Source organism: Nannospalax galili, unplaced genomic scaffold (genome assembly GCF_000622305.1).
Source record: "Nannospalax galili isolate Female #2095 unplaced genomic scaffold, S.galili_v1.0 scaffold296, whole genome shotgun sequence".
Classification (NCBI taxonomy): domain Eukaryota; kingdom Metazoa; phylum Chordata; class Mammalia; order Rodentia; family Spalacidae; genus Nannospalax; species Nannospalax galili.
This window is the reverse complement of record NW_008340113.1, coordinates 4,608,803-4,634,918: the sequence shown is the minus strand read 5'-3', so window position 1 is coordinate 4,634,918 and position 26,116 is coordinate 4,608,803. Positions and strand designations below refer to the sequence as shown.

At 39.3% G+C, this 26,116-nt stretch overlaps 1 protein-coding gene across 15 annotated transcripts in view; it reads left to right on the top strand.

Moving 5' to 3' along the window:
* Tle4 (TLE family member 4, transcriptional corepressor) overlaps positions 1-26,116 on the top strand; it is a 158,426-nt gene that overhangs the window by 39,389 nt on the left and 92,921 nt on the right. For 11 of the 15 annotated variants that reach the window (XM_029564504.1, XM_029564503.1, XM_008835088.3 and 8 more), the window contains one exon: positions 16,878-16,952. The exons of the other annotated variants lie outside the window; for them this stretch is intronic. In XM_029564504.1, the coding sequence (XP_029420364.1) occupies positions 16,878-16,952 (75 nt within the window). The remainder of the gene's footprint in view (positions 1-16,877; positions 16,953-26,116) is intronic. 15 annotated transcript variants of the gene reach the window in all.

Sequence of the window (26,116 nt, the reverse complement as noted above, 5' to 3'; positions counted from 1 at the left end):
CTAGGCAGAAGATAGGTCAGAATGAAAGGCTTTACATAATAAATAAACTAATGGGACTTTTGACTAGCTGCTCTTACTTTTTCTTACCTGATTAAGCCTTTATATTGTCTAAATATTTAGAAAAGACATGCAAGATAGTCTATATTCTGTGTCAGTTTAGGTTTTGCTGTTAGGGCACTTTTTAAAATTATTTTAAATTTTTTAAATATTTTATTATTTTTATTTTTATGTGTATGCGTGTGTTGCCTGAATGGAGGTAAGTGCACCCGTGTCATGCAATGCCTGCGGAGGACAGAAGAGACTATGGGATCTCCTGGAACTGGAGTAACGGACATTTGTTAGATGCCATGTGGGTGTTGGGATTTGAACCTCGGTCTTCTGCAAGAACAGCCAGTGTTCTTAACCACTGAGCCATCTCTCCAGTGGGCACCTTTTTTTTTTTTTTTTTTTTAATGTGGCAAATGCCTGGCATGTGGCTCACTAGTTTTGTCTTGCTCACTACCAAGGGAAGTGCATACTGTCAATAAATACATGCAGATTAGAATGAGGATCTGTGTTTCTAGTGGCTTTCTTGTACCCTCCCCTCTTGCCCCATCACCTTGCTTACCTGGATGCTTTTGGTAGTTAGAATTTAGTTGAGTATCCTGGAAAGAGTTAAATTTTACTTTTGGATTACCGAATCATTTATATGTGCTGGGTAAGATTTGGCTGTAAGAAGGAAGAACTATTTCTAATGAAGTAACTAGAACTATGGTTCTTGGACTTTGTGTTGTGGGTCAAGAATGCATCCAGCCACCTAATTCCTATTCTTCTTAGTTGATTGTGTTGTGCCATTGCTTTTCAGGAGAGCTCTTCACTCACCTACTTACCAGTGGCATAGGCTGTGTTTATTTGAGCGAGTATTTGAGTTTACATGGGCATTATAGAGATATGTGGATTTCTGAACCATCATTTTGTCCAAAATGGGTTAGAAAGACATACTCTTATTCACAAGCCTTGCTAACTTCCTAATTCACTGTTTTGTGCTGTTTTGTTACATGTGAAAACAAAGTATATGTTGTCTTTTTTCCCTTTTCTAGCTGTGACCACTAAACAATCCCATCATCCACATTTGCATATTTTTACTTAGGATTTGCCTGTGACTGGATTAGATGAATTTTGAGTAAGAGTGTCAAGGGTCATATTTGCATTTCTTTAGGAGTCTTGACTGCTCCTTGCCTGACCTGGAGCAATGTGTACTTATTACTTTAAGAGATTATGCTTGTGGAGGTAGAGAGTAGTCAGAATGTGTGACCTTCAGAATTGTAACCAGATGTGATGCCCCAAGTTACCAGGGAAAAGTTAGAATTATCTTTGGACCTCAGCAGGCACAGACCACTGCATACAGTTGCAGGGATAGCTTTGTCTGCACGACATTTCTACAAGGTCTGTGGATTATGACCAGAAGTGAAAGGTAGTCTTAGGGGAGTTGGCACTGATTTACTTATAAGTTGTTTTCCCATGTGAGCTATATTGTTTCTGTGAGTAGGCCCAGTAGGAAAGGAATGTGCAATGGCAGTGGGGCTAAGCAAAGCTGAACTGGAATTAATTGGCTAAGGAAGTCATATCCTCTAGAGGAAAGCCATGGGGGAGAGTCTAGCAACCCCTTTTCTTCTCTAGGCTAGGAGGAGAGGCATCATTCCCCATTTAACTTTTATTTTCCTAATGCTTTGACAATTCTTGATTTCAATCCTTGGTACATGTAATGGCTTACAGAATTGTAGCTTAAAATCTCTTGGGAGGCACAACAGACATCAGGCCCTGTCCTCCCTTGGTCTCCACAACAAACCAAGGTTCAATTTTCCAAACTGCAGTCTTGGAAACCAGTGAGTTTATTGGGCTTACTTACAGAGCAATGGGTGAGGATTTGCTCACAGGAGTGTGGGTGCTCCCCTCCTAAGGCCACACTGAAAAGTCTCCAACCAGGCATGGATATAACCTCCCCACAGCCACACAAAATGGAGCAAGAACCTCCCTTTGCCTTCTTCAGCTTATATACCCTTAGCCCCCCCCCTCACTTAGGGCTGACTGCTTGATTGGGAGGTGTGGCTGGCTCTCTCTGCCCCTCCTTTCTTGAAGAGAGTAACAGCAAAGTTTGGGTGTGATGATGCTAGGCAAGTGAGTGCAACCAGGCTTGGGAGGATAGCATCTGTCCGTTGTCTGCTGGTTGGAGGACAGTCTATGCAACAACAATATTTCCTAAACCCTAATTCTATGTATCTCTTTTCTTCTTTTTCTAATTTTATAAGAAGTGAGTATGTCTTTAGTACATAAGCTACAGTTGTGTTTGTTCTCATCATTGTTCAGGGTCTCACTGGTGGTGTAGGTTGAGCACCATCCATTTGGTTTTCTCTTGGGGTGTTCTGAGAGCATTAGTACCTCATTTCTTGCCTGAAGCCAGATAGCCCTTAATTTGGAGGGTGGGGAGAAGGCAGATTATTAGAGGAAGATGAATTCTATTCCTGTCTCTTTAGAGGTATGGAAAGTCACTCTTGCATGACTGTAGATGTTTTAACACTGACTCTCTGTGGGACAGTCTCACTGAGAGAAAGGCAGCTGTGGTATTAGAATTTATTTTTAAATGCTTTTATATAAAAATTAAATAATTTTGCGTGGAAAGATGGAAGACATTCCCTAAAGACTAGTAGTTGGAAACAGACAGAAACCAGAGGTAATACATCTAGATGAGTCTGCTTGTAATTTAGCTCCATGTATTGATTGATGTTGTGTATGTATAGTTTATAATTTTTTCTAAACAGAAAAAATGTGGTTACTAAATGATAGCTATTAACTACGTTTGGTTTAACTGTAAAACCTTTTTCTTTAAAAGGAGTTGTAGTTCAAAGATACTTAAAGTACATCTATATTTTTAAAATCACAAAAAATATTTTCTAATATACTTTACTACATTGAAAATGCAGCATACATACATACATACTACTACTACTACTACTACTACTGAAGTCTTAGGTATTAGATAAAGATATTGCCAGCTCTTGCTATTAACAGTGAGTATCTATGCATTACTTAGAATTTCTCAGGATATGAGAATTTGGAGAAACTTTGTGGGCCCTCATCTGTGTGAACACTCCTGCCATACACACACACACACTTTGGGTATTAGGAATAAACAAGACTGATTGTATTCTCCTGTGCTCAGGTTTTTTCCTTCTTCACAAGTTATATCTTAAGGTAATAATCTGTTGAGAGTGCTTCTCTTTCCTATAATATGCCTCATTTTCAGGCAAAGAGTTATAATCAACTTTAAGCCAGAAATTCCATAAAGAAGTATAACTAGCTGGTGACGGTAGGATCTGGGTTGACCCCTGGCTTCAGGCTATAGAAGCAGGTGACTTTGTCTAAGTCAACTCAAATCATATGACCTTTAGCAAGTACTTTGTCCTCTCAGTCTTAGTTTCCTCTTTTGTACAGTAAGGGGAATAGCAAGGAATGCATCTATGCCATGGGAATTCCTTAGGGCTGTATACCTCGGCAACTTAGCCTGCTTAGTATTGGTTCTGAGTGCAGCAACATAAGCAGTAACTGAGCTCTAAGTTTCCTTTGAGGAAGACTGGAACCATTCCTAAATCCTCCTTTAAATCATTGCATTTTGGAAGAATGTGAATTGCTTTTCTCTTTGATTTCCTTCTTATAGAAGAAAAAAAAAAGTATCAATTAAAACTGAGCCCAAGAGTCTGAACTAGCTGAGTACCTGGTTATTTTTGACTAGCGTTTCCTGGATAAAGCCCATAGACCTTAGATCTTAGAACTTAGTGGTCCTCAGTCAAATTAAAGGGTACCTGTAAGTGCTGTCTGTGACCCCATGTCCATTGCCTGTGCTCCACTAGCCCACCTTTTGAGGAGCATGCACCTTTAAGGACATTCTGATATAAATTGGCAATTGTGTCACTGTTACACTTTGGAAATAGGGCATTTCTACTAATTTGGAATGGGATCAGCTTTTCTTTACTGGCTCTGTGTTGGGTACATTAGTCTCTGTAAGCCTTGGTATTGCTATCAACTGAGAAAAAACTCTGCCTTTATAATGCCTATTGTATATACGGAAATAACATCTGGCATAGAAAATGTTCCTCCCTTCCTCTCCGAGTGTAGTTGCAGAGAAATGGAGTCTATTCCAGGTTATTTTGGGTCCTTTAAGACATTTTGAAATGAAGAATTGAGTAAAATCGGGGAAGAGTTCAGTATTTCAGAAGAGCTGGCAGAAAATCTTGTGTAGCTCCCTAGGCCTTGCAGCTCTAGCAGTGGGCAGCTAGTTTCACAAAACTCTGTTTCAGAAATAAAGGAATATTTTATTATTTCTATTTTTGGTATGTCACTTTCTTAACCTATTAGATTAAGTGTTAAATATTGGATACTTATTTCTCTATAAGGGCTCTTTTGAAATAAGCATTATACACTCATGGTAATTAGTAAAGTGTTCTGATCTCTTTGAGAACTTTAGATCAATTACATTATAGTTGAAAAATTGTTTTTCAGGGTAGAATTGTATTTTGCAAAAACTTGTATTGATAACAAGGAGCAGAGTTCACTAGAAGAGCCAGGTTGACAGAAGAGAGGAAGTGTGATAAGAACCTGAGGTCAGCCAAACCCAGAACCGAGTCTTGGCTCAGTTCTTGTTTCTTTTATGATGCTGAGTAGAATCTAGACTACAGTTCCCTGGTTTCTACAGTGAGCTCCTGGCCTATCTATACAATGAGACTGGCTAATTAAGGTTGGTAATAGCATAAAAGGCTTCACTAGATATTTGGCCTCTTTAACAGAACTCAACCTAACAGCAATTTATGCATGTAAAAAAGCTTACTTCTGGGGCTCTTCTTGCAGAAGACCCGCGTTTGAATACCAACACCCACATGGCAGCTAACAACTGTCTGAAACTCCAGTTCCAGGGGATCCAACAACTTCTTCTGTCTTCCATGGGCATTGCACAATACGGGTACAGTCACATACATGCAGGCAATACACACATACACATAAAATAAAAATTTAAAAAAAAACATTAAAAAAAAGCTTACTTCTCTCTAGTAACAATTTGTCTAAAAGTAACTGTGACTAATTTGGTAAATTCAGGATGTGGTAAATAAACTTCTCTTTATGTTCATTTTCCTAATACTATTGTGTCCTGCCCTGTCCAACAGAAAGGGGAAAGGAGAGGGCGTATTCCATTCCTTTAAAAGGCATCATTTGGAATAGGCTCACATTTTTGGCATCTTTTGCAGTGTCTGATACCTAGTTACCTGTCCCCATCTAGCTACAAGGAGACTAAAACTGTAGTCTTACATGGCCACCTAAAACTGAAGAGGAAGCTGAGGACAGCTAGCAGTCTCTTCTAGACACAGTGCTGTGCATTACATAAAAGTAATACCCATTATTATTGTTACTGTTTATGGTATATTTTTATATGGCAAATATTAATTCTGATCATGTACTCAGCATAACTCATTTTAATTTAGAACCTAATATATAAAATATTGCATAGTTCTTGGTATTAAAGTCATATCTCCTTGTACTTCAAATCTTGCTAAATAGTAGTCCTTCAAGTAGATTACAATTGATACATTCACAGAGTATATAAAAGAGTATATAATATATATGAATATTAGCCATGTGAGCTGTCAAAACAACTTGTAGGGCCTGTAATTGCTCATATTTGTGCCTATTAAAAAATTGGAGTACCAGGGTCCTTAAAGCTGTTTCTCAGTTAAAGTATAGATGCTGGCAGATCGCACTTGGCCTGCTGTGTTTGTAGGAGGCTTGCTGGAAGGAAAGTACTGGTCTTTCCTCAGGCATCTCATACATAGTTTGAGGCAGTGAAATAAATCTTGACAGTTTTCCCTGTCAAGAAATGATGGATACACACTATAGATAATTGATTTGTGGAATTTTAAGATGCCTTTTGAAAAATCAGCTCAGGTTTATTGTTTTGCAGAATTAAGTTGATATACTTTGATGGCTTGGTCTGCAGACCATTTTACTATACTTTGATCATATTTACCCTTTACTCCTCCTAACTCCCCAGATCCACCCCCCACTCTCCCCCCAAATTCTTCTTTTTATTTTTTAGTAACCCACCAAGTCCAGTTTGTGTTGCTCATATACTCATGGGAATGGGGCCATCCCTTCGAGTGTGGTTGGCCTATCAGGAGCCCCACAGTTAAAGAAAACTGATTCTCCCCAAGAAGCCATCAGCTGTCTATAACTCCTCAGTTGGGAGCAGGAACTCATCGACCCCTCCCCCTCAACTGAGGAGTTATGGACTAGATTGTTGATTGGCTTGATCTTGTACAGGTCTAATGTAGGCAACCACGGCCCCTGTGAGTTCATAAGTGCTTTGGTCCTGTTGTGTCTAGAAGACACTGTTCCACTTGATCATCCCCAACCTCTAGTTCTTACAGTCTTTCTCTTCTTCTTCTGAGATGGTTTCTGAATCTGGGGTGGGTGTGAGATAGGTGTCTGTGGTGGTTTGAATGAGAATGTTCCCCATAGGCTCCAAGTATTGAACATTTTTGTCCCCAGTTGGTGGCACTGCCTTGGGAGGTCTTCTAAGGTGTGGCCATGCTAGAGGAAACATGTCACTGGGGGCAGGCTTACAGAGTTCTTAAGCCTTGCTGGATCTTTAGTCAGTCTCTTCCTTCCTGTGCTCACTTGAAGATGTGAGAGCTTAGCTTCCACTCCTCCAGCCACCTCTGCTGCCATGCCTCCCTGCCTTGATGGACTCTTGCCCTTTTGGAACCATAAGCTAAATAAACTCTTCATTTTATAAGTTCCATTGGTCAAGCTCTTTCTATCACAGCAACAGAAAAGTGACTAATACAGTGTCCCATTGTGGCTAACTACTTACTCCACTGACACTTAGTCTGCACTTCTGCAAACCAGTTTTAAACCACAGCCTGAAGTAGCCTGAAATGTATGTGTCTTACCTGAGAGAGTAAGAGAGCAGAATGTGGTTCCTTGTGACTAGTGGCTATCGAGTTCATTTCTTAAACCGGTCATTTTTAGCCTTGCCACCAACAAATTCAAACAGGTTTTTTTAGTCATTTAGTATCAAGGAGACTGACTTCTCCTTCCTCACTACTGTAATTCCATAACTAGGTGTTTGTTCTTGAGTTATTTATAATAGAAGCAGAGCTGCATAGGAGCAGGTAATGGCGTCATGTAGGCTTGGCTTTATAGAGACCATGAAAACTTACTTGGGGCCTGGGGTCAGATAAGCAGAGCTGTTTTTTTGTTTGTTTGTTTGTTTGTTTTTTTTTTCAGTGCATCTGTTATTTCGAATAAATCCTTGTTTAACAAATGAAGTTATTCATTCATTTCTTAAGCAACATTTAACCAGGAGTGTTCTAATCATTAGACATCTTAGACCATAAAAGCTAAAAGAAAGGGCATTTACTTTTAGTATAACATTTACTTAGAGAAAGGGTAATTTTTTACCTTGAATGCTTTCTGATACAAATTTAATTTCAACTTAAAGTTTTTCTCCCCTTCCATCCCAGAATTTTGTAGATTTATTTAGACTTTCCACATTGCATTTAGAAGGTAGAAAATAACATACAATTGCAGGGTGATTATATGAATTCTTTAATGGACTATGGTGGTCTTATCAAATGATACGTACTTACAGTTTGATGGAAAATCAACCTGTCTTGACATGTGATAAAGGTGTGTCTCATATGCCTTTTATTTTCGTGCTTGAGTACTGGATGTCTTTGAATCACATTTTGCAAGTGTAGAATAATTGTGAAATGGAAGTTGAGAAATGTGATCAGTCACTTTCCTATTGTGCCTTAGGGAGGAAATGAACAAAGTACACTGGGTACATGCACTGGTGCCGGTGTTAGCGCTTCATAATGGCTCCAGGTTAACTCTTCTTATTGCTTGTTAACTTTGAAAGGGATCAGTGGCTTGTGATAACATAGTTTGATGTAGGTGAGCTCAGCTGAAACCACCTGAGAGCCCCTGGTAGGCAGGCACACAGTGACACCTCTAATAACATCTTCAGAGAGCATTTGTAAGTGCCAACAGCCTGCATAGCATAAGCATGCTTTCCAGTGAGGTCCATTTTGTCATATATGGATCAGATGTCCTGTAATGCATAGTATACATGGATTGGGCCTCAGAAGATTTGGTCCATATTTCCGATTGAGGCAAGTGCAGGGTAAATTGACCATTTAAAATATTTTTCCGACATAATCTTGAAGGATCAGAGAACACAATTGTTTCCTGTATTTTGTGATTGGCTAATTATCTTGTTCTGCTTGTACATTTTGGTGACAATGTGGCATTATGGTCTGTTTGACCTTAGGAAGTAAAAGGTGATTCTCAGGAGGTGGAACTTTCTCTTCCGCAGGATTAAATGTGGGCCTTCTTCCAAAGGCAGCATTAGCAATCTTGTATGCATGTATTACTGAAATTAAAGTATGCTTGAAAAACCTATTCATCTCCTTGACTTTGAGTGGATATAAACTTTAAAGCACTTCCTGTTATAAGTAGAGTTGTGTTGTCCAATACAGAGTAGCTATTTCAATGTACATTATAATTAAAACTTAAGAAAATTAAAACTACTTTCTCAGTGACACTACTCTCATTTGAAGTGCTTGATGTCCACTGTTCTGTGCTGTGTTTGGTGGCTGCCATAATAATTAGTACAAATAGAATGGCCAGAATATTGCAGAAAGTTCTGTGGAACAGCACTGAACTAACTGTGGAGCTTGAACACACCAGTGAAGTGGTAAGTAGGGAAAAGACTTGGGCAGCCTCCTGAAGTGCTCCTAATTGCTTATTTTTATTTTATTATTTTTTATTTATCCTTCAAAGTAGCAAGTTTCTTTATGGTATTTCATAACAATTTTGGTTGACAACCCGTCTCCTCCTGTCCTGTCTGCTCACACCCCTACGTAAACCCTTCTACCCCTAGTGGTCCCCCTTCTACTTTCCTATCACGTGTGTTTACTCTTCCCACACCTCTCATCTAAAACTTCTTTTTTCCCCCTCACATGAGCTCCTTTCTTGTTTCCTGGTCTCTACACCACATTCCTACAAAAATACAGTATGTATAAAACTAAGAAGCTAGGATCTGCAGAGGAGAGAAAAAAATGAGATGTTTTCCTGAGCCTGGGTTATCTCAGTATATTTTCTAGTTCTGTCCATTTTCCTGCAAATTTCACAATTTTTTATTTTATTTTATTGGGTCTTTTTGAGACAGGGTCTCTCTATAGCTCCAGCTGGCCTGGAACTCACTGTGTAGACTAGGCTAGCCTCAATCTCACAGATATCCACCTGCCTCTGCTTTCTGAGTGCTGGGGTTAAAGGCATGTGCCACCATGCCTGGCATCAAAATTTTATTTTTAATAACAATAAAATTCCATTGTGTATATGACTCATAATTTCATTATACATTCGTCCATTTGTGGACATCTAGTCTGAATCCATTTCTTGGTATTGTGACCAGAGCAGCAGTGAACATGGGTGTGAAGGTATCTCTGCCATAGAATGAGATGCCTTTGGGTATAATCCCCAGGAATGATGTAGCTAGGTTGTGTGGTAGTTCTATTTGTAGCTTTTGAGAAACCTCCACACTGATTTCTGTAGTAGCTGTACCAGTTTATACTCCTGCTAACAATGAATAAGACTTTCTCTTTCCCACATCCTTGCTAGCATTTTTTGTCAGTTTTCTTGATAATAGTCACTCTGACTAGATAAGATGTAATCCCAAAGTATTTGGAATTTACATTTCTTTGGTGGCTAAGGATGTTATTAAGCAGTTTTAAAATGCTTGTTGGCCATTTCCATTTCTTTTGAGAACTCTCTTAGTTCCTTGTCTTTGATCCTATGTGTGCACATTCACCCTCTCTGAGCTATGGCTTTGAATTCTTCATCTACCAAATGTCGTTGTTTATGTTTTGTAATGTCTAATTTCTTGTGAAACCATATGTTGGAATACTGTTTAGGATAGGCTGATTTGGGGATTAGGGTTTTGAGTGCCTATGTGCCAATAAACTTTACTGAGTTGTTTAGTAGGCGAAGTAAGATTTCAGTCACACTTAGGTGCGGAGTGGTGCGGAGTGCTGTTTTCGCTTGAACTTAACTCAGTTGCACCTGGAGCATTGTGTTGTAACCACACTGAGCATAACCTGAAGGATGAGTGACCTGAGGATGTTTAACCTGGAAGAGAGGGAGAAAACGGGTTGGAAACACATGTTTTACTGCTTTTAGATGCTTGAAGTGGAGGCAGATTTAGAGACAGAACTAGAACCTAGTGGGAAGTGTAATCAGGAAGTAGATCTTAAGTTAGTATTAGGGTTTGTTATCTATCCCCCAGTAGAAAAAGTTTGTTCATAAAGTAAGAGTTCTTTTCGCAAGACATGTTCAAGGAGAGACTGGACTAGTTAGAATGCTGCAGAAGAGGTTCATCTGTTGAGTAGACTAATGGCTTTCGACCTCTGGTTGGTACTGTAGTTCTACCATACCAACCCAGACAGCATTTGGAAATCCGGATTCAGACAAAGCCTGGTATATGGATCTCATGATCTCTAAAGGTTCCTTCCAGGTCTGAATTTCTGTAAATGAAATGAGTAGCTTTTCCTATATCCATGGCTAATGATTCCTATTAGCAGGAAAGGCATTTGGTCTAAGTTCAGATCTAAGTGTCTTTCACGCTAGAATACTACATTAGCTCTCTGGGCTTTTCTCCCTTCAATGGTTTACCTCCCTGCCCCCCTCCTTTCCTGTTTCCAAGTCCATCTTAGTAAAATCCAGAACTGATGGTACTCATCTGCTTAAAACATTTTAATAATGTCTCATTTTCTATCAGGATGCAGTACAGCTGTTTTCATGCCATGCCCTTCATGCTTAGTGTCTTCTGCTCTTCCAGGTTTTATTTCCACAATAGGCGGTTCTTTAGTTTGCCTTGCCGTGTTCGCCTTTGTTGTTCTTCTTGTGAGTACTTCTCCCACTTTAAAGAGACTTTGCATGTGTCTCACCTACCCCAGAGGCCCTGTAAAATTCTACCGTACCTGTCCCTCAACTGTGTTCCCCACCTACTCTGATCCAGTCACACAGTACTCACTTTTGTCCTTAGGAGACGCAGGTTTTTTTCTCCTCCACAGACCTTTTCTAGTCTCTGCCTTTTGTATGCATGTCTCCTCATCCTTCATCACCGGAAGTCCTGCTGGTCCTTCCAGTGTCAGTTGTCAGGTCAGTTTCCTTAGGGACTCTCCCCTAGTCACAAGATTCAATTAAGATATTTCCTTGATAAATGATTGAACAGCATCCTGTAGTTTTCTCATGGAAATTATTCCCCAGTTGTAATTATAGAGCCTTTTGAGTATTACTAATTCACTGACCATCTTTCTTTATAGAGTTTAAGCTATGAGATCAAGGGCTGTGTTCATCTTGTCATTACTCTAACATCAGTGCCTGCTGCATATTAATTGTTTAACAGATATTTGAATGAAGGTATGAAAAGCAAAGGCTTTTCTGATCCCTTCCTAAATCCTCTTCTAGTGTTTTATATCCTACATTTCCTTGTGCCCTATGTCTTTGAGTTCTGTGAGAAACAGATCTGATATGTCCTAGCTGTATCACCACAGCTAGCTGGGAGTGTTTTTTGTTATAAGAATCTTAGTCACCTTTCAATCTCTGTCCATATTCTGTCAGTAGAGGGAATAGTTCTTTAAATTTCTAAGTTGTAATAGTTTTTAATATTTTTATTCATACCACGTGTTATTTGCCCCAAAATATTGACATTGGAGGTATTGCCATTGTAATCCCTTCGGAAAAACATAATTTAAATACCTACTGCACACATTCATTGCTATCCATTCATCAGTAGGCTGTATTGGGCCTACGTGGTCTTACATCATTTGTTGTTGTTTGTGTTTTGTTTTTACAGAGCAGAGCTTTTCTTTTCCCAACTTTATTCAGACTGGTCTACTTCCAAGGTACTGATTTCTCATGGGAAATGTACCAGTTATAGTTTCTGAGCTGGGCCATTAACAGACAAGGAGCACCAAAGCATTCCAGTCTTGCTAGAAGGTACAGGCCTATCTGCCTTCTGACCACACCAGGCAAAAGGCCTGTAGTTCTGGAGCCACACCCACTCCTGGTCCTGTGCTGACAGCAGACACTGAAAAAGCCCTACATGGCCTGCTTCTTAGTCCAGTAGTGGAGTCTCCTCCCTCATGCTCCCTGGCTTTCTGTAGGTAGGGTGCTACCCTGAGAGATGAGAGAAGGGGAAGTCTGCCATTTTCCCAGTCACCCAAAATGCTAGAGGTGGGGTTGACTCGCTGTGCCTCTCCAGGCAGTATACATAGCTGGAGGAAGACAGTATAGGCATTGGGTGTCATCTGTCAGGGCTTCAGAGCCCTGCTCGTTTTCTGCAGCAATAGGAGTACAGAAGCTAAGTTCGCCGAAATCCTACTGGCTAATGTTTCTAGCACATTTCCTAGAAACATCTTTAAGTAGATTGTCAAATTACCTTTTCTCAATTTAAAATTTATTAAACCCCATCCATGCACTTTTTCTTACAAATCAAATATTTGTATAAGACAGAAATAGGAAGAATAAAGGAAAGTGTGTTTTCAGATGTAACTTAACTTTTTAAATGATGTAGACTTTTACTTGCAGGTGAGTGGGAGTTCTCATTTGTGTTTGCAATCTCAAATTAATGCACATGATAAATTGTTATCCCTAGAACTGGCTCTACCCCAAGTGACCAAGTAGCACTTTGTGACCTCTGCTCCTTGGTAGGTTCCCCCCAACCCTCCCCTAATCTCTACTCTTTCCCTTTCTATTGACTTGGGATAGCCCTTGTCAACATTGCACTGACAGTGGGAAATGGGGGTGGTGAAAGTTAAAGACCATGGGTTCTAGGTCACAGTGGGCAAAGCAAAGGGGATGATCACAATGCAAGTAAGTCAGTTCATTTCCTCTGCTCAAGTGCAGATGTCTGCCACAGCAGTGCAACTCATGACAGACAAACCAGGAAGCAGTGGCCACAGCAGCATCCTATCTTGCCTGCTCTTATTTGCTCTCTTTGAAGCCTTGTGATCCATTAGGATCCATAAGCTGTCCTGATCACATAACTGGGCTTCCTTCTGTCTCACATTGGGAGTTCCTGGTTGGCCTTATTGAAGATAAGTTTTTCCTGTTCTTGTTGGGCCTGCTACTGCTTAGGGTCTGCCTCCTGACCTTTTTGGCCTCCTGCTGTGCTAGGGACTTGACCGGAAGGGCTGCTGTGCTAGTGGAGTTAAGGCTGCTGACCACACCTTTGCTGGTGAGGTTCTCCTGAATACAGATCTGTGTAGCCGGCTCAGTGGGTGGAAAGGCTGTTTTACTGAATCACAGTGGGTCCTTTGGGAGGAAATTTAGATATTCCCTTTGCCCCACACCTCTTCCCGGCTCTCGGGAACCGTCTACCTTCCATCTTAACTGCTTCCCCCTCTCCCCTTACGTCATTTTAATCTCTTTCTTATGGAGGAAAAATTAAGTGGTTTTCTTGACCAAATACTAAAAGTAATTTTATGATAATGAAAATACATAGAAAAATAATTTAGTGTACAGAATTTCATTTCCGTATTACCAGTAATACTTGTATTCCTTAAATCATCGTATTGTAAACTGTCATATTGAGATTATAATACGTATACCGTAAAATTCATTTGCCTTATATATAATTCAATGACTTTCAGTAACTACAGTCATAAAATTATTTCCACAATTTAATTCATTATTTTTAAAACTAAAAAATTAAAATTTTAACATTTTAAAGAATAATTAGACGTGTTTTCCTTCATTCAGATTCCAGTCACCCACCTGGTTTCTTATGTCCTTAATGGCATTTTGTTTGGTAGTCCTGGTGGGACAGTCAACCAGAGTGCACATCTGCGTGAGCAGCTGGAACAGTATGATGGACTGTTGCCGTCTTCAAGTTGGCTGGAGCCAAGAGTATCTGTCAGCACTTGAGGTGTAGTGTTAGAGGGTACAAGCAGGAAGTGCCATGGGAGATGAGATGAGGGTGGAATGAGCATAGATGACAGATGGGGAAGGGGGGGAAAGGACAAAGAGATGGCAGACACAGTGGGAAGAAGCCAAGCTTTCTAAGAGGATGTGGAACACTTGTGTTTTCTGAGTCAGAGAGCACATTGGTTAGAATCTGAGAGTGGAAAAGAAGAATGTCTGTTGGGCCTCCTTTAAGGGAGTTCTTTTAACTTCTGCCTTGTGTGTTCCTTTTTCTCATTCATGATTCTTTGCTGCTACTTTCTGCGTTTTAATGCTCACACCTTACCTGGTGGGCAAACCTCCAGTCTGCTGTGATGTATTTACCATGTTGTGGAGTAGTGCTTCAGGTGCTTTTCAGAGCTTACAGGAGAGGTGGCCTTGTTGGCCTTAGGAAGCTTCTGTTCAAATGGACCTTAAACAGCGAATGATGCATGGACCGTGAGCGAAAATAGGGAGGTAAAGTATAGATACTGTATTAGCCCTTGGCCATTGCCATCAAAGCAGACCAGCTGAATCATGACTTACATTTTTTATGTTAGCTTAAACAAGTTAGTATAGGAACATCGGTTGTCAGAGTTATGGCCCATTGGGGTAAATTTCTGGTTTTCTCAAGAAATGCACTTGATTTTAATGCCACAGGCTTCTTGCTTGAGGCATCTTTGCCCATCTTAGCAATTGGAATCTAGTTTATCAAGCTGTAGTTGAACAATCCCCATAGTAGAGATCCCTTAAGTAGATATTTGTTCCATATCTCTGTCCCATGTAATTGTTCTTTGACTACTTATATAAAGGAGATAATATTTGAGTAAGATGGAGACATGGCAGAATAAGAGCTTTGGCATTTGGTGAGGGGATGAGTGCATGAGTAGAATGATTGGCGTGTGTGGTGAGTGTGTGTGCATGTTACCCTCTCACTCTGAAGTTTAAGCAGCCCCTGTTGAATGTCAGGAGTAGAAGGTAGAAAGCCTGTAATCGTTTCTGCACATAATCATACATGAAGTGTTAAATCTCAGAGGCCACTTTGCAGGGACTACTGTTTTTCACTGTTCTGAAAACCAGACTAATATCAATTTAAAAGTGGGCTTTGAGCTTGGCACTTATATATATATAAAGTGCTTAGTAAACTTGGCATATGGTTGTCAGCTATTACTGGCCATTTTATTGACTTTTCCTCCTATTCCTTCTAGTATTTCCTGTTGTTTTCTGTGTTATGTGTGTTTGTGTACATATGTGTACATGTGTTTATGGAAGCAAGAGGTTGGCATCTGGTGTCTTCTTCAGTCTCTTTCTGCTGCAGTTTTTGAGAGGAAGTCTGTCGCTAATCCTGGAGCCTGCCGGTTAGTTAGACTGGGCTGGTCAGCAAGCTCCGGCCATCCTCCTGTCTCTGCCTCTCCCATGCTAGAATTACAAGAGTTCCATGGCACAGCCAGCCATTATTTTTCCATGGGTGTGGAGGATCTGAATTCGGATCCGCATACTTGCTGACAGGCATTTTACTGACTGAGCTATCTTACCATCTTCTCTTTCTAGTTTTATTATAGGGTTTTTACTTCAAACAGAAAAATGATTTGAAAAAACACCATGTTGTATATAGATAACTAATTTAAGGCAGTTTCTTTCCCCACATCACCTCCCTCCTCTCTCTGTACTGGGTTCAGAGGTGAAGTTACAGTCACCCTAATTAATATCAAAAATATGTTTGAGTGTTTTGGAATAGAGACTAGGTAGTTAGGGGAATTCCACATTTGATGGAGAGCTCTTTGTATGTTTCAAGCAGTTTTGTAGCTGAACTTCCTTTTCACTTCAAATTAGTGAAGAAAGTATGCTAATTTTTCACCAGCTATAACCAAAGCAAGCCCCTTCCAACCACACAGAGAAGTGCTTGTTTCCTAGCACAGGTCTTTTGATCCTAAATTCACTAACTCTCCTTGAAAGAATTATTTTGGACCAAATTTGAGTTTGCAGATACTGAAATAGTTCTTTGTATTTAGTTGGGGATAATCTTTTCATTGTGGGGTACTTGCACAATCACTTGTATACATCCAGATGTGTGAGCGTGCCTATATAGAGACTTATGTGCTGCTGCTTTTGTTTCTAACCAGTGTTACAGATCTTCTTAATATCAGTTCTTGCTCTTTCTCTTTGGCGCTGAATCAAGGATGGAGGATTTTCCCAGTATTAGTGATCCCAGTTTTTCTAAAGAAAAATGATTTAACCTTGCAGGTTCTATTTTTTTGTATTGTACTTAAAAGAAATACATGCAGTCCTTCAACTTCGGTCACATATATTTTAATCTTTTAAGTATGCAGCCTTTCATGACAGAAATACAAAACAAAGACACTTTACCCATTTCCAGAAGAAAATAGAACATTGATTTAGAAATGACCTTCCAGGACCTACTCTAACAAATATCAAGACTTAAAAATAAGTATTTGCAGGGAGTAATTAAAGAATATTTTTCTTTAGGTAGTGTAGAGAAAAGGGAGAACAAAGAAGGCAAGTAGGATAAGTTGGATTTTGTTTTTAGTTTACCAGGTGTTTCGTCAATGTGCCCTGAGAATGAAATGTGAGTGGATTCTGCAGATGTAGGTAGCATCTTTCACAGACACAGACAGTGTGTGTAGCTGATGCCTGGTTACTCTTAAGAATTGTAGACCCAATGACCCCAGACAATTCATCTAGTCATCACTAGGGAATATTATTTGGAAATCATGAGACCCCAAAAGCTGTTTTGCATGTAAAGTTAGAGGACATGTTAGAAAAAGCTATTCTGACTGAGTAGAAACAAATAATTATATTCTGTTTCTGATCTTCATTTATAGCACCAGCAACAAGTGGTGCAGGCTGTGGAACGGGCCAAGCAGGTGACCATGGCAGAACTGAACGCCATCATTGGGGTACGTGGCCTTTCCGTTTTAGCTATGATCTTAGTGTTTATCCTTAGCTTTCTTGCTTTTCTCTTTTTAAATTCTGTCCCACCAGTGGAACAAAAAGCAGTAAATGACCACATTGTGAAGTTAAGCACTTACCCTGCAGTCTCATGTGGAGCTTGATATCTGTTCAGAAACTTTAGATCACATTTTTGCTAATTTAAGTTGGTGTGTCCCAGAACTCTGTCATAAGGAGATTGACTAGTTCTTTCTAATATTTCTTTACTTTGCAGTCAGCTTCTGTTGCTAACCTAGGGCAGGAAAAAATAGATCAGATTGTCCTGATGTTGAAATGACCCAATTTCATTTTATATTCCTTAAATGATTTCAAGTGTTTCAATATCGTTTTTACTGCCATATATATTTTTCACATCTCTCTTGCTATTCTTTTTCCCTGTGATGAATGGTTTTTATGGGCAGGGGTCCATATGTAGGTGAAATAGAAGATGAACTACATTGTTTTGAAAAAAAAAAAATCAGCCAGTTAAGAAATCCTAGCTGGTGATAGTGATCTTTCTTAGAATCCTCATGGAATCCATAGATGTGAGCAGTCACTCTAGCTTCACAGACAAAGGTAAAAGGTAAAAGACAATGATGTACTAAAATATAGCAGTACTAAAGGCAAGAAATCTTAGTTGTAAGAATTTTAGTATTGAGAACAGTGTATGCAGATGGTGGAAGCAGCCAGGCCACAGTTCTAATCAAGACTGAATTTCCTCTTCTGCTGCTCCCTCTCCAAATACTTTCTTTTGTGTATAAATTATACACAGAAGTCTTTTCTCTTTTTTCCTCTCAGTGTATCAAACACACTTTGAAATGCTAATTATTCCATTTACTTTCATTAAAATTCAAATTGCTGAGTGAAGATGCAGATAAGGGTCGACTGATAATCAATCTGAAGTGAAGATATTGCTTCATTTATGCCTGTTTCTTTTAACAAGGAAATCAGAACTCAGGGATTACTAGGTTGGTGCTTGGGACTAAATAGTCTGATTGTAGCTTGTTCTTTAATGGGCTATTTGAAGCTCTATTTTGTGTTCCTCTGACCACCAGGAAAAAAAAAAAAAAAGGTAGTAAATTAGCAGACATAAATGGAAAAGAATAGTCTTGACTTTCTCTGAAGAGCCCCTTGGAAAGAAGAGGCTGTATCAGAAAGGCTGGGGAGACTCAGGAGGTCCCTTTGTTCCATGTTTACTATGCTAGGTGGGGAAGAGTGCGCCAGTGCAAATGAACACATTCCATGGTTTTTTTGTTTTTCTTGATACTCCAGAATATAGCACTGTGTTATTTTTTTTAATTCAGTGTGTTCCACTTTTAAAAGTTAAGTCTGTTTGTGTGCATCAGTCCTCCTTGCCTGAAATGTTTCGTATGTATGAAAGTGTTATAGTCATGCCAGGATGGTACCTATGCTTTTGTTACATTCTCACAGATCGGAAATGATAGAACGTAACTTCAAGTGTCACTCCTCGTAGTGTTATTATTTTTTTTGGTCTTTTTGAGACAGGGTCTCCCTATATCACCAGCTGTCCTGGAACTCACTATGTAGACCAGGTTGGCCTTGAACTCACAGAGATCCACCTGCCTCTGCCTCCCAAGTGCTGCGCCACCACGCCTGGCCTTAGTCTAGTATTTATAAAGGCAGTGTACAGAGTGGTACCTTATAGGGGAGCTTGCAAGGTCATTTTTAGCTTGTGCATGAAGGGCTGAAGGCCAGGCAGCCGTACTACCTAACATCTGAGTAACATCCCTTTTCTAGGAAACAGATGCTGTGTGTTTGTTGATTTTCCAGTTCTCAGTGACTGTACAATGGGAAGATTAAGCTAAATCAGAAACACACAGCCTTGGATATTACTTAAAAATGATGACAGATAGAAAATCAAATAAGTTCCCTTACCTTTATCACATCACATATATTTTAATGCTGTTTTGTGTTTATTTCACTTTTATGTACTTTGTTTTTAATGGAATAACAGATTTTCTTTTCTCAGAGAAACCATTTACTAGATTGTAGCTGTTATTGACATTGTGTGTATGTGTGTGTGTATATATATATAATTGTTAAAATGAAGCTAATTTAATTTTGTGATCTAAAAACTAACTAGTAGAGCAATATGCTGTCAAAGCAGCATATGTGATGTTGGTGGACCTCAGGGAATTTCAAACTGTTTGAACTAGACAGTCAAAATCATATAATCTGACTATTCTGAAAAATAGATTACGGTAATAGAAAAGTAAACCCAGCCATTTTGAGTAACTATAATCTGAGAAAGAAGGAGCAGCTACAGACTGACTTGAATTCTGCTTCCCAGGCTCTTTTGGCTTTATTTGGCATATTAGTCTTGTATCAGTAGCTTTCAGGGAGTGTGTGTAGTAACACTGTGAGACTTTAAATGCATCTGTTGTTCCGTGTCCTCTTGGGCATTTTGTTAAGAAGTGATAGCACTAATTTTTTTCTTTTACTTTTCTTCATTTGTATGTTGGGAGTGGGGGGCACACGCATGTTGTAGACTGCATTGTGAGGGTTAGAGTTAGCTTGTAAAAGTTGATTCTCTTGCCAGGCGTGGTGGCACACGCCTTTAATCCCAGCACTTGGGAGGGCAGAGGCAGGCGAATCTCTGTGAGTTCAAGGCCAGCCTGGTCTACATAGCGAGTTCCAGGCCAGCTGGGGCTACAGGGAGACCCTGTCTCAAAAAAGACGAAAAAAAAAAAAAAAATTTGATTCTCTCCTTTCGCCATGTGGGTCCTGAGGATTGACCTCAGACTTGATGGCAAGTGCCTGTACTCACTAAGCCTTCTTTTCCCAAGAAGTGGTAGCATGTTGATTTGCTACTAGAATGATGACAGGTCAGGTTTAGATTTTTCTTACTTGCGTTTTGGAATGAAATTGGCAGTGATTTTCTGCACTGAGGGAATGATAGCATTTCTTGCAAGAGGCAAAGATCCATTTAAGCCCCTGCAGACCTTCATTTATTTATCACTGCATATGCATCTGTTTCATATGTATACACGCCATCCAAACAAGAGCGAATGCCCCCAGATTTAATGAAATCTGATGAAGCACCTTTTTAACTCTGCAATATTATTCTACTTTCATTGGTAAATGAGCCAAACCAGTGATCCATGCAGTTTAAATGCAAAGTGCTGAAGTGAGCCTGAAACCTGGAGAGGTAGCTGTTCTCCTGACAGTAAGCTAGTTGTGTTTAATGGAATGAAACACAGTTATAATGATTTCTTTCACAGGTCATGTTCAGTTTAAAAGTGTTGATAGATTGAAATAAGTTAAATATCATTTATCTTTTATAAAAAAGAAAACCAGGGAGATTCTTGTGAATTTTATAGTTAATATTTTGTGTTTTGATTTTGTGTTCTCTTGAAGCTTTCCCTGAGCTACCCCAATGAGCTGAAAATGTTATGTATGTTGTTTGATCCTGTCACGTGTCCTACTAGCCACTGTGTTTTCAAATTAGAATCTCTGCCAGATTGCACTGTTGGAACAACACGCAAATTGTAGTTTTAAATCAGTAATATGATCTAATTAGAAATGATGTTTTCATTTCCTGTATTATTAAATTGAGTCATCTGACTATCTTAAAATGCTTTTTAAATCCATTACACTATATAATCAGTGCATGCTGTGTGAATGTGGTTATGCTTAATAAAGTAGGCTAAGTTAGAATCTCATAAGAATTCCAACAAACTACCATTAAGAAAACGGTTAGTGTGAGTGTCAGAAAAGAAGATACCTGGCTTATAAAAAATAGAAAATGTATTTTAAAACCCACATCTTTTTTGTCCTAACTTTTTACGAAAATAAATGATAGAAATGTACGCATTAAAATACTCCCCCGCCCTCACGTGACCTTTATGAACAGGTGTGCCCGGGGCTGCAGGGAGATGCAGTTTAGCACTAGAAATGCTGAACTTCAGCTCTTAGCAGTGACATTTTAATGATAGGAAGTCTGCAGAATTATTTGCCATCAATTGTGAAGGCAATAACAAGCCTTAGTGGTTTTTCACACTCTCTGTGTTAAGTGCTTTCAGAATGACAGCGTAAACTGTGTTAGAGAACTCCAAGGAAGGAAAACTGATTAAAATGTTCATGCTTGAATGGTGCTGATGGAATAGTTCATTTGGACTTTCTCTACCTCCTGCAGCTCAAGCTGAAATATTAAAATTCGGTGGATTTAAATCTCTCTCCTCTCAGCTCAAGAAAAAAACATTACATTTTAATAGGTTTTAAACCCATAATTCATTGGTTTGGAGCAGCACTATTAAATCTATTTAAATATTACTTGTATTACTAAGGAAATGATTTAAATGACTTTGCCTTTTAAATTAAAACCATTCAATTAAAAAATAAAATTACTCCCAAGAGATTTACCCCTATAAAAGGAAGCTCTGTCAGCACCAAGTCAGCCTTGTTAGCTGTCAGAACGGTGCCTGACAAGCTTTGTGGAAACTGAGAGGTTTATAGCTATGGACATCTCAGAGTAGCCAGTGGGATGGGTTCCAGGACCCCAGGACACCCAAATCTTAGATGCCCAAGTCCTTAATGGCATAGGATCTCTAGAACCAAAAAAAAAAAAAAAAAAAAAAAGATCTTCCGTTATTTGCCCAGTTCTAACATTTTGTTTTATTGTCCTGTCATATGATTGACCCTTACTTAAATATACATGTGTGTTTATTTATATACTGTCTGTTACATTATTTAGCTGCCTCTCTCACTCTGTGTGCGTGTGTGTGTGTGTGTTCATTCCAGGTTGACATCCTAGCGAAGTATGGCAATTTTAGAAAATATGTTCCTTCTTTTCTATTATGGATTTCAAAACTACCATTTTATGTTATGAATGCATTTGGACTAAACGTTATGGTAATTTCTCATGTGGCCTTTAAAACAAATTAGCTATTAGTCAAAACTTACAGGCTTAATTTTATGACATACATATAATCAAGTGTGTTGATCTGGAGAGATGGCTCAGCAATTAAGAACACCCAAGTTTGGTTCCCTACACCCACATTGGACATCTCACAATTGCCTATATAACTGCAGCTTCGGGGGGATCAGATACCTCTAGACTCCATGGGTACCTGCATCATGTGCATAGAGTCAACACATAGACACATAACTTAAAATAAAATCGCTAAAAAAATAAAATAAAAACAAGTGTGTTTGTTTTCCCTCCCTTACAGAACAGTTTTATGATGTGAACCCCTGTGGGCACACAGCTGGGGTAAGATACGTGAAGTAAAATGAAAGATGCTTTTGGCTTTTTTAACAAAGCCAAACATAGTCTCCAAAAGTTTCTTTATTCCTTTATATTGTTCAGTAGCGGACCTTTTCTCTCAAGCTGCTGATACTAAAACATGTGCCATAGGTTGAGGGCACCAGACTAGGGAAGGCTTACTTTCCTTTAGTGCTTTGTGGGAAGCCATCTTTCTAAGGGTTCCAGGAGAATAGAGTCTCAGTTGCCCACCACAGTGATAGACTTAAGAGCACCTCCCTCCTTCCCTCATTTCCTTTTTCTAAGCTGTTATGGGATTATTTCATAAGTACTACAGCCATGCCCTAGTCCTCCCTCTACTGGAGTTTCTACTTCTGTCGGGATTTGGCTTCATAGGTACGAGTTTATGAAGAGTCAGGTAATTGGTACCATGTGCTAGAATTGTGGCTTCTTTTCAGATGTCAGGTCTATATGTAAACCATATTCATTAATGCTTCAACTTTTGCAACTCAGTGTTCTCATTACCTTTAAAATGCAAGGAAACCTTATGATAAGTCTGTCTTGTTCTTCTCTTAATCATTACCATTGGTATTTTCTCAGTGTATATAATATGGAATGAACTTTAAGATGGGCTGTGAAGTAGATCTCTGTTTTAGAGATTATTACTTCAGCTTGCCTGTGGTTTCTACTGAACATTGTGTCTGGAACTTCACCACTTTAGAGCCAAGACTTCTTAAAGTTTCCTTTTGGAAACCTTTCACCCAGTATACTTCCTTGTTTGTTTGTTTCCTTGTTTCCTTTTTATTTTTTTAAATATATATTTGTGAATTTCATACAATACATCTTAATCATATTTAGACCCCCCTTCCCTATCTTCACTCCACCCCATAGGTTGCCCACAGGACCTCATGCATTTTGTCATATACGTTAAGGTCTATCAAGTCAGTTTGTGTGCCCAGATGTTCCTCGGTGTGGGCTCATCCCCCGGAGCCTGTTCAGCCTGTCTAGTGTCACTCCCTTAAGGTCAGCTGGTTAAGGTCGGGGCCTCCTGCCCATTTGTTTTCCCAGTTCTATGTTGGTTTTTGTCTAATTGAGTTTACATGGCTCTTATGCATGCTGTCACTATTGCTGTAAGTTCCTATGAGCAAGTTCCTAGAGGCTTGGAAGACTCTGTTTCCTTCTGATCAAACATTAGCCCTGGCTCTTAGAATCTTTCCACCCCCTCTTCCACAAGGGTCCCTGAGCCATGGGCAGGTGAGGTTTAATAAAGGAGTTCCATCCAGGAATACACACTCTTCATTTCTCTTATTCTCTCCACTTTGGCCAGTTGTGGCCTTCTCTGTGGATCACCCTCTGTTGCATGAGGGAGCTCTACTGCTGTGAGTTGAGAGACGCATTAGTAGTGTCTGTGCCCTTATTCTGCTATGTTCCATGAGCCTTAGGTGTAGTGGTTCTGTTGTACATGTGTCATTTAGGGCTGGGCATCTCTCAGACATTTATCTCCGTGTGTGACCAGTTGTGGAACTTTTTAATAGTTGACGTGTTGCAAAAAGAAGCTTCTTTAATGAGTGATGACTGATACTCGAATCCATATTTAGCACATAGTAAGAAATTACATTTGTCTACGGATTGACAGACTTAGGGTTTTCCCTGAGATCTATGACTTCTCCAGGCACGTGTATTTGACTATGTATACATGGTCACTGTGTAGCCCTGGCTGGCCTGGAACTCACAGAGATCCACCTGTCTCTGCCTTCTTCCTTATGCTGGGGTTAAAGGTGTACGCCACCACTCCCAGTTGTAATTTTTTTATACTAATGAGATTATGTGCTTTTTTTAAAAACAAAAACAAAAACAAAAACCAGAAGCAGCCTTGGCTGAACATTTGATGTTGTAAGATGTAGAGGCTCTCTACCATTTTTCATAACTGATCAGTATTAAATACCTAGTACAAAATGACAAGAGCATGTTTAGGGATATTTCAAAAATTGTTGGAAGTCCTGTCCTATCCTAAGGCAAAGTTCTTTCACTGATTACTTATTATTAGGTCACAAACAAACATTCTTACACAGTATAATTCAAAGATCTCCTTCATAAAGAGTAGCAGGAAAATACTTGAAATCTTTTTTTTCTGTAATTTGGTCATTACATTTCTATAGAACAGTAAAACACTGCAGTTTGTCCTATACAGTAGTCTTAAATCTGAGCTGAGGTGTCCCAAGGAGGTTTTTGAAGGCATTACGTGACGTGTTAAGAACCAAGGCTGCAGTAAAGCTGTGCAAAACAACATGGGTGACACCTCCGGAAGCACCTCCGATTGATGATGCACGGGATTTGCGATTAACATTAGTCATTGCATTCAGAAACATTTTACTGTTGCTAAATTAGTTTAAGAAGTTTTGTTACGGATTATGCTGGGGAAAAGCTGGTCTGTAGCTGGACTTTTCTGCCCTTGTAGAATTGTACTTGCGTGAATGCTTTCACAAAACTGCCTTGCTACTTAAAACTAAAGCAGTTGTGCATCAAGGCCCTCTTAATCTTCCGTTGGTTTTCTGTTTCTTTTTTCCCCCTTGGAGCAGGTAACTACAGTGTTAAGTAATGTAGTCATATTCTAATCTGCCACAGTTTGTCAAGAGTCTAAGAGGTGATGATTTCCCTTCTCATAACAGGGGCTCTCATCTATTTAAATAATCTTTAGCTCGGTTTTCACTTCAGAGCTCACAAAACAATTTTAGGTAAGGAATATGATATTTCTAATTTGTTGCTTGTGATGTGCATTCAATTAATTTTATTACAAAGGTCCTTTGGAAGAAATTTCTCCCAAACTGTTGCTAACTTGAAGTACTTATTCTTTCTGTTTAGGGAGGAGCCTGTCTTTGCTCTTTCCCACCGATTATGCGCTTTCATAGCTCCTGATAAAATGAGTACACAGTGTTACAAGAGTTGCAGGATTTGTATGGGTAGGTACATCTGATATAACTTAAGGCCCTGTGGGCATTGGGCTTTCACTGGGAAGAGAGTGATCTACAAAGCTGGGCTTGTGCAAGCTATGCAAAGGTTGGATGAACTATTACACAGAAAAGCAGGTTCACTCAGGTTAACTTTCAAGTTGGCAGTTGAAAATTTTTTACCTCATTTTTTTAATTTATTTAAAAAATATTTTATTTATTATTTTATGTGTATGCATGTATTGCCTGTGTGTATGTAAGTGCATTGGTGTCGTACAATGCCTGCGGAGGACAGAAGAGGGAGGCGGCCCCCCTGGAACTGGAGTTACGAATAGTTGTTAGTTGCCATGTGGGTGCTGGGATTCAAACCTGGGTTGTAACAGGTTCTTAACCACTGAGCCATCTCTGCAGCCTGGCAGTTGAGAATCTTTCTCCTGTTACTGTGTTTTTTCTTCCTTTCCCACATTCTAATTCTCTGATGACTTCCTCCCTTAGTATTTTTCCACACAGCACTTCTAGCTTCCATTCAGAGACCTTTTTTCTTGTGGACCAAAGCCTGACTTTTATACCCATCAAAGCTGAGAGGGCAGAGCAAACATGGGCTCTTGAGAGGAAGCTAACCCCAGACAAGCAGCCAATTGGGCCTTAGGGCTTAGGTAAAGTTTTAAAGACCTCCTTCTATCCAAAAAATGCATTTGTGATCTTGTGTTGTCTTAAAGACCATTGTGAAAAGATGAGAACTTGCTAATGAATAAATAATAAGTCAGCTGTCACATATATTCATTCATTCATTCATTCATTCATTCAGCATCTGTTTTGTACCCTCACAATAATTCAAGAGGTGTCTATATTTTCATTTTGAAAAATATTTTAGAATGTTTCTTGGCTTGTGAATCCTTAGGTTTTGGTAGTGTAAGTTTTCTAGTTGTACATTTTACTGCACAAAACCTACTTTAACGCA